The following is a 17,052-nucleotide window of genomic DNA, read 5'->3' on the forward strand; positions in this document are numbered from 1 at the left end:
TAGATGCTAAAGCAATGTAACTCATGAGTTGGGAGATACAGGGTTTTCTTCTGAACAGCTCTTCGTGGTTTTTTGTGATCCTTAGCTGTATTTTAACCTCTATCTGTATTTTAGAGTTTCCCAAGACCATAACTTGTGATTTTTCAAGTGCTTGCAGATCACTGAGTAAAAGATTACATTTACAGAAGATACTGATGAAGCAACTTAAAAGTGTGTCTGTTTAATTTTAGGACAAGGAAACCTGCATGGGTGTCAACAATCAAAGTTACATATGTGAAACGGGCCACTGTTGTGGACAATCCCAGTGTTGCAACTACTACTATGAACTCTGGTGTAAGTCCTTCCATTTTGTATGGCTTCCCTTCCTAATCTGCATGGCTCTCATACCAGTATACAGGTCTGGCTTGTGTCCCGTGGGGTTTTGTACTCAGCCCTTGTTATGTGTTGCTATTAAATTCCACTGCAACACAAACTGGAGTTGATATGATATGGCAAGATAAATAGGGTTGTTACAATGGGATTGCCTGCTTTTTGATGAGTAATGGGTCATCTTGACATGTTCATGACTGGAGATTGTTGTTTGATCTTCTCACTGATTTGGGCAATACTGAAGGTGCTCAAAATAACATTGCACGTGAGTGAGGAAACCACACTTGAAGGGAGAGATGCTGATGTGCACATCACTGGAGTTTGACACACTCAAACGGAGAATTAATTCAGTATCTTTCATATTATTGTTTTAGTTCTTTGCAAGAACAACAGTTTAAATCAGATTTAATCTTTTTTAAAGTCTGTACTTTAAAGGAGGGGGGCTAGGATGTTTATTCTCTTCAGGTGGTTGGAGCACAGCTCCTTGGGTGGCGAGGATCTTGGGCAAATCTTGTGGGCTGACAGTGGCTGAATAGTGTGGGTAAGGAACATATATTGCCCATTGCAATCCCTCTTATATCCTCCTCCACAAAATCTGGGATTTAAAACTACCATGTTTCTAGTGAGTGGTTGAGTGAATATACCTGCTAAGTCCTTTTTGACAGCAGCAGGCAGGTCAAAGCAGGTCAGCAAAACTCTGATAAAGATGTATGGAAAAACGGGAAGTTGAAAGGATAGGGAAGTAAGAAAAGCTGAATTTTAAAGGCAAACTTTGAGTTGTGCCAGTCTGATCATGTCTTCCTTTTTTTGATGAGGAGCACAAAGGGTTGAACACTGATGTTGACATGCCATTGTACTGCCAGGAGCCTAGGCTGAGAAGGCACATGTGCTCCCAGAATTTGGAAATGTGGAACTCCGAACATTGCACCTCCACATTAGAGACTGGAGATATTTTCTTACCATACCCAGTGGTATCTTGTAGCTTTTATGCAGGTGTGCTAGCTACTTAATCCCTGTGCTGTGCCCACAGTTCAAAGTAGTGGGGGCAGGGGTGCGGGTGGGTAGGTGGGTGTGGATGTGTGTGGGTGTGTGTGGAAATGTATTATACATACGAAGAGTGTCACTTAACCTGGATCCAAGGACAGGAATAGCTGACACTTCATCCTTTGGTCTAGAAACACGCTTTTACTTTTCAGATTAACCAGTGAAGCATGGTGGATGTGGTTGTAAATTAAACAGGACTCTAGTAGACTCCTTCAAGACACACTGTAGTGACTGGCTGTGTCAATATTTACGGCAGGATTTGAATGTATTGCAGACCTTGTACAGCAGCTTTATTTTCAGAAGTCTCCAAACAGGTCAAGAAATGATTCAGAACCAAGTGGGCAGCTCCAGAGACCCTAATAGGCTGAGAAACAGGTGTGAATGAATACATGTCTGCCTCAGACTGGCTGGTTCAGATTGTAGCAGTCAGCAACACAGGCAGGACAGATGTCTGGAATTTGTTCAGACTGTATGGGGATGTATGAACAAAGCAGAGTGGGGAAGGTCAGACTCAGTTTTGGATTTGTGTGGGTGGGAATGTGGAGGAAGAGCCATGTATGCAAGGGCTTACAGGGTCTGTGGCAAGCAGGATCTAAAATGAGCAACAGCGTGGAGTGCAGCTGCACACTGGAGCTTGTGGTATGGTCACCATATTTCTACCATGGACATGTTGAAAGAGAGGCTTAATTGAATCACACACAAACAATGCACTCTGAACAATAAGCCTTCTGCCATTTTAATGGAAAGATTGTACTTTAACTGTCTTTGTGCTCTCAGTATGGCACAGACTTTTGTACTTAGCAGTGCCTGGCTGCGTCATAAAAGAGCTTGGAAGATAAAACCAGATTTTGTTAAAAGGAAGCAGAGTATTTCAGGTTTTTTTCTAGGGCAAGCACACAGGTCTCTCTGCGATCATGGAATAAACATGTTAGTGGCATGCACTGCTGGATGGTTCCTTGGGAGGAGTGGGTTTCTGTGTTGAGATTCACATTGCTTCTGCGTTGCGGAGAGCATCTTATACCACACCGAGGTGAGGGCAATAATGCAAACATGAGACCTATTTTTCTATACTTTCTGCAAATTCAGGCAAACATCCAACATTGATTTTAAATTGGTTAATGTTTTCAAAGCTTGTTTTGCCATTATGAGTGTTAGAAAAAGGTTTCTGGATTGGGTGGGGAGACACAGGAGGGATGTGTTCTTTAAATTTAAGAAGACTCGTATTCTAGAGCTTGTGATCACATCTGCAGTACAAATCCTTACTGGGATTTGTTGAATATCTTTGGCAGGTACATGTGGTGAGGCACTCTTGTGACCTTCAAGGTGAATAGCAGTGATAGTGCATGTAAATAGTCTAGAGCAGTGAATTGATGGTGTGGAGAGCAAGAGCTCTACATGCTTGGGAATAGATGAGCTTTTTAAAAGTTAATAATAACTTTCAGTTAATGAACAGTTAAGTTAGCAGCACCTTTTAAGTGTGGTTTCATGGTTCTCTGTTTTGATTTTAACCAGTGTATGCATGTACATGCTTTTGAGAAGTTTCTGCTCCTCTTGACCTTCTCAGACCACCAGTGCTATTGTGTACCTGGAAACAGAGCTTCTTGCTAGTGTCGTTGAATTAAATCCTGGATTTATTTACCACCACAGCTTTGTGGGGAGAAGAGGAAGAGGAGGGGGCATTTGAAATGGAAAAGAAAACTAGTCTGTCTTTGCTGGACATACTTTCTGAAATGTGATCCTGTCTTGTGGCCACTTGGAGTTTTTCCTGTAAAAAGGATCTTTTTCACTGTTTAAGAATTTGAGGGAAGCTGGTCTTTGAAAATGGCTGATCTTAACATTTCTAGACAGCAAGTAAGGCTGCAGTAATTACAAACCGGTCCTTGACAGTAGTGGAATAGGATGCAAAATCAAGGTATTATTTTGTTAAGGGGTGAAGTGGAGCAATTGAGAACATGATATGCCCAGCAGGTGACAGCCTGTGTTTAAAATTAGATAACAGCTCAGTTTAGATTCCCCACCGATCTCTTATTAAAAAAAAAAAAAAAGTAATGACAAGTTGCCAAATAATAAAGCTATATCCAGATTTTTATGTATGTAGGTCTAATAGCTATATAAAGGTCTAATTAGTGCTTATCTCAAGCTTGGTAGCTGGTAACATGGGGGGGGAAGTGCACTATGTCTTTTAATTGTCTTGGAATAGAATTGTAAAAAGTAAAAGGGAAGAAGGGGCTTTACTGTTGCAATTCTTCACATAGTGAAAGGTGTTTGGATGGTGTTTGAGCTGGTTCAACATTTTAACCTAACAATTTATTTGGGCTCCCCAGAGAGCTCACGTTCCCCAAGGGCAAGATTGTGGTCTTGGGAAAATGGCAGCAGCTGCTGGATTTTGCTTACTAGCAGTTTTTATTCAGGTCTGTTATGATGTGATTGTGATTTGCTGGAGTTTTCCAGTATTGGCCTTTGTCCAGGCTTGACAGGTGTCTTACTGCTTAAATGTTCCCAAATACCACTTTTCAAAATACAGGAGAAAAGGTAATCGAGGAAAGCAGTTCTCACATTTTGCAGGTTAAGAAGTACGGCTCTAGACGTTCTGGATTTTCCCAAGTTTAGTGTATAATGTGGATTGAAAACCAAATCCGGGTCTCCTGATGTCCATCCTTGTGTCTCTCCTTGCCTATTGAGGAGCAGCATGAAATATTATGAAATGAGATAATTCCAGAGGCTCTGGACACAGCAAGCAAATGTGTAGGAAGTCTTTTGCACAGTGTGGTTGGAAGAATAGTACACTGTGCTTCAGGAATCGTGGAGCATGGAAAGAGGCAGCTGGTCACTGTGTGCAGAAGATCTCAGCTGAAGGCTTTCAAAGTTAGAGGGTTTAGATGGTCTCAGATCATTTAGTTACTGTACAACAAACCAGCACTGGTGATGAGTATTCAGATGTTGGATGTGCCTATTTTGCTTTATTTTGGCTGTTTTAGCAGTGATACTGAGCCCCTCTGTTTATGGAAAGAAAAAAAAAAAATCTTGGCTGTTTGGGCCATAGTGGAAGGGTTGTACAGGAAAAAATGTTCTGTTTGCAGGCAGCACAGTTGATGTTTTTGCCGATTTTGAACATTTTGCTCATCTCTGCACGCTTCCCCTTGGAATCTCTAGACAGCTCTTTTCCCCAAAAAACATGCTGCCAGAAAATTTTGGCAGGGATTCAGTTAGCTGCTAAAAGTAAAGCAACTGCAGTACCACGTACATGTTCCAGGTCAGCTTTATAACAGGAATTCATTTCTAAGACTTTGCTGTAGTCTCCAAAGCCCTTAGTCAAACAGCACATCAGTCCGGTGTTTTCTTCTTCACCCCACATTATCTTATCCTGCAGTATAACCTCATCCTTTTTCAGAGAGGGGTTTGCCCTGTTCCTTGCCTTTCACCCAGCCTTCTCCTAGATGGTTGTACTTGCTTTCTCTTTCCTAGGTGTGTCAAACTTCACCTTTGGCTGGTGTTACTCCTCAGCTGGTGCTTCAGTGATAACCCTGCCGTGGCAAAGCCTAGCTGAAAGTATAGGGCAAGCAAAACAGATGTCACAACCATGCAGAAACTCTTGATAAATAGGGTCGCCAACGGAGTTATTTCCTGATTTCCTTGTACTCTTTGTAGCCTAATCCAGTCAGTGAAATCATCTTAACCTTGTTTTGGTGTGGCTTGGTAAAACTTAAAAATCCAAAAGAGGAGGCAAGCTGTCTTGCATACTCTCTGCAGATACTGACTTCTGCCCTGTGTGGCCTTTTCCCACCTGCTCTGTGTTAAACAGCAAGGAAAGGAAAGAGAGCTTGCTGGTGCTGTTCTACCCTCTGCCTTCTGTACCTCCAGCCCAGCTCCTCATCAAATGTCCAGATCTGTTGGTGTAGACTGTTCTCCAGATCTTGTTCTCAGATGTTCTGGACATGGTATCAGCTGGATGTTCCCCTCAGATCTCTGTCAGACCACTGTTCAACATGCGTTTTACCAAGGTAGATCTCTTGGGAGGGGTAAATCAGCTGTAATTGACCGGACTTACAAAACTGTTTGCTGGAGCACAGGAGTGATTGCTCTTCAAAGGCTCCCTCCCCAGGAGAGAAGCATAAAACCAGTGTCTGTAGATTTCCTGCCTCAAGTTGAGTCTCATTGCAAGATAAGCAAAGGATTTTTCTGAAACCTTTTTCAGTCTCATCTCATGGCGGTGGCTGTACCATGTATACTGGACACTATTCTGAAAACTACAAACCAGCTGCAGTTAATGTCCTTCTCCTTTTGTCTGAGTTACCAGTCTGCGAGCAGGAGTTGGAGATCTTGTCTTCAGCTTTTTTCTTTTTCTGTTGTACTACACAAACATTCAGTAACTTCTTCCTGCAGTGGGGTCAGGCTGTGGCTCTGGTTCCACTGACTGAAACTGGCATAAAACTGTCACTGAAAGTCACAGTCTTTCTCTTACTGCTCTTTTGTTAGGCAGATGAGTTTCAACCTGCTCTGGTTCCCTCAAACCAGTTCAAAGCACAGTTGCGCACAACTTTGTGCTGGCACAAGGAGAAGTGGGGAAAGCAGCAGGAGGTATGGAAAAGAGAGGCAGGAGAGGACCACGTCATTCAGCAGCTTCTTTTTTTCCTTCTTAAAACGTTCGTAGGCCTGTGGCCTGGATCCTTTGTCTTGTATTCCAGAGCAGCAGTGTCAACTTGTGCAGGCTCGTGTCTGAAGTGTCAGGAGACTGTGCGGTCTCTGTGCCAAGGACACTGTTAAACCCAAGGGCATCCAGGTTGTGGTACCAATTAAATCTCTCTCCGATTTTTGATGATAGCGTTCATCCTATGAAAGACAATTTTTTTCTAGCCATGGCCGACTGTGAGGCTGCCATTTGGGACATCACTGTTTAGTCAATGAAATTGTCCCACTTCTCCTTCTGTTCATAACCAGGTCTCATGGAGCCAAAGCTATTACCCAGATGCTTGTCAGGCAGACACAAAAACACTTAGCAATATGTTTTGGCTTGCTTTTAGGGGACTTCCTGCCAACAGAGCAATGGCATATGCCCAAGTTTACCATGAACTTGAGGGCAGATTTCTCTGTTCCTACCCTTGGAACACTCCAGAAAACATTTTCCATTTTGCACAGGATAAAAGGAGCTTCCCTCAACGGGAATGGTGATGGCAACATCCCAAGCAGGAAACACAGTACAGCATCAGATGAACATTGCTCCCCCCTTTTTCATGAGGATGGAATGCTCAGGGTTTTTATTCTTAAATTATTTTACTCTTAATTATTCTTAAGCTTGGACAGAACCATAGTCGGTGTCCCACCCAGAAAGGTTTTTCTTGAAGTTTTAAGCCTGGCATATTCTTTCATGGCTGCTAGAAAGCATCACCAATGCATGCCCATGTAAGGGGCTCCCTTTCCCAAGGAAGCTGTGAACATAGCAGGCTTCTCCTCTGCTTGTGAGAGGTGACTTTAATGAGATACAGTTCTGTTCCCAGGTCTTTCTGCAGCTCCCATTCTGACTCTCTGAGCTTGGCGCTCGTGTAGAGCTTACAGCTCTGAACCTGTCCGCTGCTGGGTAAGAGGTTGGTACTTATTTTTTATTTTTATGAAAGGTTTTGATGCTCTGGCAGGGAAATCTCTTGGCAAAACTCAGCTCCTTGGCTGTGTCTGATTCACCCTTTGGTTGCATCATTATCCACCACCCATTGGCATCACCAGTAAATTTGACAGAAAATAATAGCAGTGTTTCTCAGGACTCAGCCTTTTTTGGACTAGTGAGTGGTTCAACTTCTGACTCTTCCATAAACTGGGACCGAGCCTGAAATTGCCTTCAAGTGCAATGGTCCCTTGGTGCATGTTTAACTCCAGACTGGTGCGTCACTTCTGTCAGCAATTGTTTTTCCAAAGACCCTTTTTGCTCTCTGCTTCTCATGTTGCCCTCAGGCTGCTGCAACCTTTTGTTCCCAGTGGTCGCTGACAGGTTGGCAATGGGAGATACTCTCAAATCAGACATTTAATAGCAAATTTGGGTCAGGATGCCCAGTGTCTCCCCACCTTTCTCATTTTCCAGTAACTGCAGCAATATCTCAGCACAATGCTGAGAACGAGACACATGTTGAAGAGCACCAGCAAGGCTTTTGGAGACAGCGTAGGCAACTAGAACCCCAGATTTACTTGGCTTTTAGAGGCCTTTTAATGCCAAACTTCTGTTGCCTTTGCACATCTTACCCATTTTCAGCATGAGGCAGCACTGGTACCTGCTTTTGCCACGAACGAGGTGTTAGCGTGCACCACTACTGTGCTCAGCCTCCACATTTCCTGCTCATGTAGTGTTGTCTTTGGGTTAAATTGAAATTCCTCTCCTTCCTCTCCTGCCAAATGAGCTGCTGGGTTCATGGGCCAGTGTTCTGCTCGGCTTACCTCCCTGCTGCTGGTTTGAAGCCAAGCATCACCAGGTGCGCAAATGCAGAGCTCAGCCCTGGACATCTTCACTGTTCACTCCATACTTTTAGACATAATATTTACAATTGCACTTGGCCTTGTAGGCATAGCTTTATTCCAAATAAATGACCGTACTATGTATTATGTATTTGCTAGGCTTTTACAGTTTTTCTGTTCTGTAGCCAAAATTGCAGCTGTGCCCAAACTTCTGGCTGGGGCATGTTGCAGAGCCTTTTATGGAGGCCCTGGACTCCCAGCACCGTGTTGGGCTTGCAACTAGAGCTGCACCCAGTCCTTCTCTCACCTTTGGCACCCCTGCTAAAGTGACAACCAAGGAGTCCCTCATGTGCATCAGCATCTATGGGTGTCCCATCCTATTGCTTCCTATGCACTGGGGGGACTTTCAGCCCTGAGGTGCAGTTGTGTGACAAGGCTGGGGCAACGCGGTTACAGAGGATGCCAGAAGCCAGGCCACCAAATGGCTGTGGTGGGCACACGCTGCTGACCTCCTGTGATACCCAGGCAAGGCCCTGGGCTCGTGCTGAGTCAGGGCTTGGGTAATTCCTAGAAGCTGTAGAAGTGTCAGCAATTAATGAAATGAGGCTATAATGTGGTATTAGTGGGTTCTTTTCTGGAAATTCCCATGAAAAACAGCAGATCTCATCTACTTGTGGTTGCAGGCATGCACAGACCCTTTACACAAGAATGGAGGTGTTGTTCCTGGCGTGGTGGCCAGATTGCAATCCAGTAAATTGTGGTCTGTTTACTTAAAATCCCACCTGTGGTTTCAGTAGAATCCAGCATTAATTTATTATCCTAAACTGCTGTATGTTGTTACTGCCTGTTGTTTACAGAGTTGCCGCATGTCTTCTCAGGAATGGCTGAGCTTACTTTGACCTCTGCTCTGAGCTTGTGCATCGGTTTGTCTGCAAAGCACTTTGGGATTTTTTTGGAATGGGTAGAGAAGTTTTCTAAAGAAATAGTTTTTAAATCTTCTGGATGCAGGCTTGGGTGGGAGCAGTTGTTCCCTGCAGCAAAATTCGGCTGCTACAGCTGAGATTGCTTAACAGTGGAAGTTCTCCAGGACATCTTAACTAACTAAGTGCCGCTTGCTGCCATTGCATCTAGAGTCTGTGGGAAAGGACATGATAAAATGTGTTAAAAAGCATCTGTTCTCATAACTGTAGCTAAAATCCCTGGATAGCTGTGTGTAATTTTCCATTGTTTTTGAACGCATGATCACGGACTGCTCTTTGAAAATAAGGAGTAGTTAAAAGATGAACTGCAAGCCTGCTTCAGTGCATGGTGGCGTGCTGTGCCAATGACCTGGTTTTGATGAGCGTGTTCATGCTTCCTCAGACAGCAAGAGCCAAGGAATCTTCTTTTACCAAGAAATAAAGTGTATTGGTGGGAGTTTCCAGACTGTGAAACAGTGGTTACAAATGCCTGGCTTTGGAGGGAAGGGTGGAGTAGGCCAATCCCTTTAGTTTATACAAAAAGGCTTTTTTAGAAACAGGAGAGTATGTGGAGGGTAGTAGACACTTAGCTCAGTTTGAAGAAAATGCAGAGGGCATCTTGAGTGCTTCATCCTTTACTTCTCTGGAGTGAAGATCACTGCCTTCTCTCTGCCCTTTGTGGTACAGCTGAGCAGGCTGGCTAGAAAAACTGCCTAGGATCTTTGATTTCCAGCCAAGCAAAAAAAAAAAAAGAGCATGTAACACCTTCCTTTGATATCAGGTTTTGATAAGTTTGGATACAAGGCGGAATCCAGTCCAATAGGGAAATCGGTTGTGCAAGGCAAGAGAGGAGTTTCAGTTTGCTGTGCCAAAATGCATGGAGAATTTAGGTTATGACACAAGAAGGCGAAAGTCCTTGATGAAAATGCTTGGAGGCGCAATACAGCATATCCAGTGCACCTACAAAGAGCCCAGTGCAGGGCCCTGAGACTGGTGGTATGGCTCGATTGCACTTTGTCCTGAGGCAGAGCAATACTCCTCTCATTCTTCAAATTCCTAAACTGTTCACCTTTCCCCACCTAGCTCTTAACAGAGAAAACATCACTAACTTGGCAGGGGATGCTGAGAACATCAAGGTATTGTAAAGGCAGGACTAGAGGTTTTTACTGGGGAGAAAAAAGCAGGTTCATCTCACAGGGCAGAATGGCTGTGCTAAACATGGGCTGTGGCGCTAGAAATCTTCATCTTGTCTGTTTGGGCAGAGGATTTACCGAAAGAAAAAGTTGTGATCTCTGCTGAGGAGTGGTTGCCAGGCCTGTGTGTTTCTAAAGGGGGAGCTCTCCTGGTATTTTTAGCTCCAACAACTGAGTTTAAAAAAGATAAAGCTTACAGACACATCTGAGGCAGGTAGAGCTGTGGGTGGTAGTTGCAGGAGACAAAAGCCTAATCTGGAGTGAATGTTGTAGCTCTTTGAAGTGTGTCTCGGAAACATTTTTCTAGTGCATGCAAGTGTGAAGGGGGATTTATGGAAAGGGGGGGTTATTCCGTATGTTGGAGGTAGTGGAGAAAATTCAGGAAGTGCTCTTTTAAAATTCCCTTTTAAGGAACAGTGTACGTACAGTACGACAGCTGCGCAGAAAGCAGCCGTGACCACAAAGGGAGTAGAAGTTAGGTTTCTTGAGGATTCTGAGTGGGGGGCTAGTTTAATTGAATTTTGTATAATTTAAGACATTGAATACAAAAATAAGTTTTAAAAATGTTTTGAGACATTTGTGTAAAAAGAGTATGTTTTTGTTAAACATAACAATGAAGGATTTGGGCTGGAAGTTAAAGAGCAGTGCAAACAAAAGCAAAACATAGTGCTTGAGGTTTTTCTCTTCTTCTGTGGTCAATCTGCAGAGTGTCTTTTGTGTCTTGATTATTATTTTCAAACTGAAGTGGCTGTGGGAGACAAGTTCAATGCTATTCACAGCTCTGCTCATATTTTTGGCTAGAAGAAATTATATCCATGGGGTGGGATGGATGGCAGGGGGGAGCCTAGCCCTGTTTCCCTATTTTGTTCTCGTCCAGAGTTGTGCCTATTGAACATACTCCACGTTGTACCAAAGAGTGTACTGATTTACCTGATTTGGTCAAGGCTCCCAGACTAGCAGACACCCACGCAGGCAGGTCTGTGTCGAAGCCTCCTGCCACACTGCATGTTCTGCCTTTAGAGGAGTGTGGGGTTCAGATCCAGGCTTTCTGATGATCATCATGGGGTTTTCTGGGGTTGGATGTGGCTCTTGTGCTGTGGTTAACACTTGCTCTCCCCTGCTGCAGGGTTTTGGCTGGTGTGGACCATCATCATCATCCTCAGCTGCTGTTGTGTTTGCCATCACCGACGCACCAAACATCGTCTCCAGGCCCAGCAGCGGCAACACGAGATCAACCTGATCGCTTACCGGGAAGCCCATAACTATTCAGCCCTGCCGTTTTATTTCCGTATGTACCTCACACTGTTTTTCCTGGAGGTTGTGGGGAGTAGGGCACCAGTGAGTTTCCCGTGCTGGGTGGAAGCAGGGAGCAGTGGTTGGGCTCAGCAAGAGGTGGGGACAGCTTTGCTGCCTGACCTTGGCTTGTAGAGAGGAGGTGATGTGTTCCAGCTGCTGGATGCATTTGAGCCCGCTTGAGTCTGGAGTTGAATCACACCAGCTACGGCACCTTCACACCCACCTGTGATTTGGCTCTGTGAGTGCAGTGAATCTCTGGGTGTTTTTCTGGGAAGGTTCTTAAAATACCTTGTTCAGGACTCTACGCATGCTCCTCCTTTCCAGCCTGCACTTGCTGCTGGTGGGACTGAGGGCTGTGGGAAGGGGCTTCGTGAAATTTGGTCACACAGCCTGGGTGGAAGTGATGCCTCAGCAGGGACCATGCTGGCTTCCACCTGTGCTGCAGTTCCCAGACCACGCTGCTGGTGAGCAGCCCTAGGACTTTGCACAAAGGAGCTGTTGCCCACAGTTCAGGGAAAGTACAATCCATTTTGTGCTAGAACAGCGAGTCTTTTGACTGGAGGTACCACAACTGAGTTTCCTGTTATGGACTATTGAGTCGCATGTATGAACTTGCTTTTCTTGTTCAACTGTTGTAGCCACCTCAGAAGTAATCCCCAGCAGCTCTTTCCTCCCTAGCCCCAGGGATACACAGTTACACATGGAAAACTGCAGTGCGATCTTTAAATGTTTCCAGTATTTAAGTTAATTCTGGCTATATAAACTATTTTCTTGCCTCTTAATAAGGAAACAGAATCTTTCATAGATATGAGGGGCTGTAAGTACAATAAATCAAACTCTCCTGCCAGTACTGCCAATTTGCTCTGACTGCACCAGAAAAACTAAATCCAGCACTAAAACAACAACCAAAAGCCAGGATCCTTGTAACTGCTCATGTCTCTTTCACAAAGCTTTGTGAGATAAAACCTTTGATTTTTAAAATGGAAACTCAGCTGAGAAGCCAATATTGGAGAGGGCTGGCAAGTCATCTCCCAGGTTGTTCCCTCCAGCCAACCTTGGTGTGGTTTTTGGGGCTGTATTGGGGTACAGGGCAGTGGGGGAGGTTCACCTGGTAGCCCTAAACATAGACTTGAGAGCAGGGAGGTCAGGCTGCCAATCCCACCTGTGTCCTCCTTCCCTCCTGTGCTACAATTGCTGATTCTGTAAAACATGACATGTCTCATTTGGGCCAAGTTTTGGCACCCCTCGTAAAGTCCATTGAGCTGTTCAGTGGGAAGGTGCTGGTAGACGACAAATGACATTAGTGACTCAGTTCCTGAGATAAGCTGTTCATGAAATAACTTTTCCTCCTTGCCTCCCACTTCTAGGGTTTTTGCCAAATTATTTACTACCTCCCTATGAAGAAGTGGTGAACCGACCGCCAACCCCCCCGCCACCATACAGTGCCTTACATCAGCAGTGCGTTCCAGCAGGCAGCAGTAGCACAATCCTGGACACGCCAAGAAACCTGCAGCCAGTGCAGAGCAGCTCAGCAGCACCCAGCGGCAATAACAGCAGTACTGACATCACCGGGTCCCCCAGCCACGGGAACCCCGAGCCTTCCACCACCACGTTGGTCGAGCGAGCAGTTGCCAAAATGCAAAGCGTTGAGCCTGGCGGTACCAGCATGGGAGCTGAGCTAGTGGAGAGGGCCGGGCCCGATAAGGATTTGGAGTGCAAGGAGGAACTGCTAAAAGGTTACAGCTCTGAGAGCTTAGAGCAGAGCAGCGCCATTCCCGACGTGAAGGACAAGACGCCGGGCAGGCAGCGCCGTTTCACTGGCGACTCGGGCATCGAAGTCTGCGTATGCAACCGGGGCCATCACGACGATGACCTCAAGGAGTTTGATGGGCTCATCGACGATGCTCTGGATGGGCCTCTGGACTTCTGTGACAGCTGTAGCGGCCACCCCCATGGGGATGAGGAGGAAGGGCTTTTTAATGCCGCAGAGGAGCAGCACCGCGAACACAGCCACCACCACCTGCCCCGGCAGCCAGTGTGTGTACTCTTGAACACAATAAATGAGCAGGACTCTCCAAACTCTCGTACCAATAACTCCCCCAGCTAAGGTGGCAGAGTGGAAGGGAGAATCTGGGGAAAAAAAGCAAAGAAATAAAAGTGGAATAAGAGGATTAAAACTTTAACAGGAGGAAAAGGTGATACAACCTTCTTTTTTTTAGTTTCTTTTTCTTTCTCCCCATCCAATATAATTCGGGGACTAGTCCCTGAAGGCCCGGCTTGTGGGGGACGGGTCGCTCTGGGTTTTGTTGATTGTGTCTGTCCTGCTCTGCAGGGCAGGGACTGATGTTTCTCAATGAGACCTTCTAACAAATGGGACTTTCCCAATGGTGATTTTGGTGATGGTTATTATGAGTTTGTTGGTTTTAGTTTTACAAAACACTGCTTTATCTCGCAATCAGTAAAGCTCAGCAAATCTCACCCTGGGAGGATACAAAATCACCATAAGGCTTCAACCTCCAGGTGTCTTCCCGGAAGCAAGCAGCTTCTGACAGTGCCAGCAGTCAGTAGCCCAAGAGTTCTGGTTTGATATAATGCTCTTGAGGCATTGGGGATTTCTTTTCATTTTAGCTTTTTTTTTTTTTTTTTCTCTTTTGTGTTAAGTTTTCCTGAAGCTGATGAATGCCTGAACACATCAGCCCTATCATCTCTGGTGCTTCAGTGTTTAAGATAGCAGGTAGGAAATTTTCCACTTGAAGCTGGTGACTGAAGGACCAGTTTCTTCCAGAAGGAGCATTAGTCTACCGTAAGCAGTTTGAAAAGGAAGGGTTTGCAGAAATTTGTCTTTATAGGTAATTTTTAAAGACAAGTATATTCCTTCAATGCCTCCAAGAGCACAGTTAGAAGTAGAATTCAGGCAGCTGGGCTGCCTTCCAAGTACTGTGGTCTCCGAGTGACCTTTTCCTAGTGTGCTGCAAAAGGGCTTGGCTTTATTTTTTTCCTTTTTTTTGCACCCTAAGAGCAGCACACTTGAGTTAAGATGACAAAAAAAGAACAGGGCTCTCTTTGGCCAGCGTGCCTTCAAGCTTCAGCGATGCATGTTGAACAAATGGAGACGAGAGCTCCGTCCATTGTGAAGGGATGACTTACCATGTAGATGTGGAAGACCTGTGCAGTATTTTTTTTTTTTTGATCCAAAAGTTTGGTGCGATTCTAATGTTGACCACTTAAAAGAAATGAATGTCTGTTTTCTTTTTCTTTCTTTTTTTTTTCTTTTTTTTTTCTTTTTTTTTTTTTTTAATGGTGGCAACTGGCTACTGTATAATGTCTGTGAGCGTGTGTGTGTGACTGCAATCCATGCATGCAAGTCCTACTGGTAATATGAAAACCTGCTGTAAGACTGCAAGAAAATTTACTGTAGCTTTGCTTTAATAAACGGTAGAGATTTTGTTAGTAACAACCTGAAGGGGAAAAAAAAATTAAGAGCTGAAACTAACATTCCCTTGAGTGCTCGTGTGGAAGAGAGCACAGTTCAGACTAGTATCTTGTTCTTGGGTTTTCTCCCCATCTCTTTTATAATTATGGTCATCCAGATCATTACTGTTACGGGGAAAAAAAAATTGAAAACTAACTCAGACATACTCAGATTTGATTGATTGAAAACCAAAATCAATTTTAAATAAGGTGGAAACCAAAATATAATACCTTTTCTGATAACTTGCCTGTGTGTATGTGTATCATTTTGTGAGTTAAGAACAAGATTTGTCTTCAGTTTGTGGGTTTGTTTTGGTTTTTTTAACTGGAGGGATGTAACACTGTGCTGGATACAGATGACAGAGCAAGACAAGCGGTGCTCATTTCAGGATTTTATCCAGTTGTTTGAGGAGAACACTTTTAACTTATAAGATTCAGGAGAGACTCACTCTCACTCCATTACAGCCTTTCTCTTCCATCAGAACAGCTGACAAAGACGGCTCTTCGGTTTGTGTCTTAAGGTGCCCTTAAGAATGGAGGACTTTGATTTGGATTCAGGAGACCTCGTTCCTGGATGGCTGGAGCATGAGTGGTAACAAAGAGGCCATGCGTGCTCCCGAGCCGGGCTTGCTGTGTGCAGAGGGTGCCTGGGGACTGGTCACTACCAGCTGTTTTCACTGACCACTTTTGAGAAGAGAATTAAAGATCCCCAGTGCCACCCCTAGGAATTCTCTATGTATTGGCACCTAGCTTTGTTCCTCACACCACAGAGGAAGTTAAAAAGCACATCAGTCCTTATAGAGTGGGGTTTTTCTGCTGTAAATTTGGGGATGGATGGCCCTGTGCGAATGGGAGACTGCCAAAGTTTCTGTTGGCATAAGACAATAATCTCTGTGTTTGCTTTCCTGCCATTCCACTAAGGGTGGGGGAACCCCACACTTCTTCTCTGGACACAGAGGTGAGTACCAGTAAATTAAGCTGATGTTTCTAATCTTAAAAAGTGAAGAATAAGCAGTGATGTACCTGGTTTATGACTCCTGGAGGTTTTTCAGGCTTTTAAAGACCGTAAAGAAACAGAGCACAAACCACCGTGCAGTGGCTCAGAGGGTCCCCTGGGCACAAGGGGCACAAGAAAACCTGGGCGAGCCTTCAGGCCAGAAGCAAAATCAACAGACTCTGCTGAAAGTATGTGGCTGTGCCGCCCGGCACCTGGCACTGGGAGCTGTGGTCTCCCCTGGTCACGCTCGCCCCCTGGGGATGTGCGTCAGTGGTGAGAGCCTGGGACATGCTTCCTCCCCTGTGCAGCCTGGGCTCCCACAGCCAAATATCCTCTTCTCCTCTGCACGCCCCAGCTGGGCCAATCCCACTGTGACCTGCTCCTGGAGGAACTTGGCAGGGAGCCGGGCACCGTCCTGCTCCAGTGAATAAATCCCCCTTGCCTCTCCCTGAAGGCTGCTGCTTCCCCATCCTCGCCCACCCTCCCTGTGCAACACGTCCCAGGGAGGTTCCCCCCATCCCTTTTTTTTTTGTTTGTTTCTATAGGAAAAGCTTGGGCCAGGCTAGGCAGGGAGGGGGGCAGTCTGGCAGCCCCCCCTGGCTGGAGGCAAGCCCCACAGCATCCCACGCCGGATGGCCTGGGAGCCTGGGAAGGACAGGAAGAGTTGCCTTTCTTTGTCAGAGCTGTTTCCCCCCCTCCCTTGCAGTAGAGATCTGTTTTTATCAGATGGGACTGGTGCCCACACCGGGGCCATCGTGGCGGTGGTGCAAGCACTGCAGTCTCTGGGCCGGGGTGGGGTGTCACAGGTTGCCGGGTTGTTTCTCGCGCTGTTTTCAGCCAGCAGACAGCTGTATTCTGAGGTCTGTGCTTACTCAGCTCGCCTGGCACTGTGCCCACTCCCGGGCTCGCAGGTATTTTGAGCGTTGTCTGCTCCTCCGGCGCTGGCTGCAGGTCTGCAACACTGCTTGGGCCAGCCAGCAGCTGGTGTAAAGTGAAGACCCCCAAAGCTGGAGGGCTCTCGAGCTGAGCCCCGTAGCACACGTGGGTCAGCCAAGTGCTGTGGGGGTGGCCATGCCCCCCCAAAATGGACTTGTGCGAGGGAGAGGCACGGACTCGCTCTGCCCCATGCCCTTGGCTCCCACCTCAGCGAGCTGCGCCTCTGCTTCCCGGGTTCCCAGGGTGCCTTGTGGGAACAGCTGTGAATGAAGAAGCTTTGGCCTTTCCCCCAGGGCTGATTCCTCTTGTGCAGGCCCCCTCTGCAGCAGGGAGACAGAGCCGCTGGTTC

General features: G+C 45.8%; 1 protein-coding gene across 1 annotated transcript; it reads left to right on the forward strand.

The window, feature by feature from the left end:
* Positions 1–230: 230 nt before the first annotated feature.
* WBP1L (WW domain binding protein 1-like) lies at positions 231–14,081 on the forward strand (the record flags this gene model as incomplete). Its single annotated transcript, XM_010078670.1, has 3 exons — positions 231–333; positions 11,130–11,291; positions 12,667–14,081. Coding segments are annotated over 3 exons (1,005 nt in total), but the record flags the coding sequence as incomplete, so codon positions are not given.
* Positions 14,082–17,052: the final 2,971 nt, after the last annotated feature.

Source organism: Pterocles gutturalis, unplaced genomic scaffold (assembly GCF_000699245.1).
Source record: "Pterocles gutturalis isolate BGI_N339 unplaced genomic scaffold, ASM69924v1 scaffold12228, whole genome shotgun sequence".
NCBI classification, from domain to species: Eukaryota; Metazoa; Chordata; class Aves; order Pterocliformes; family Pteroclidae; genus Pterocles; species Pterocles gutturalis.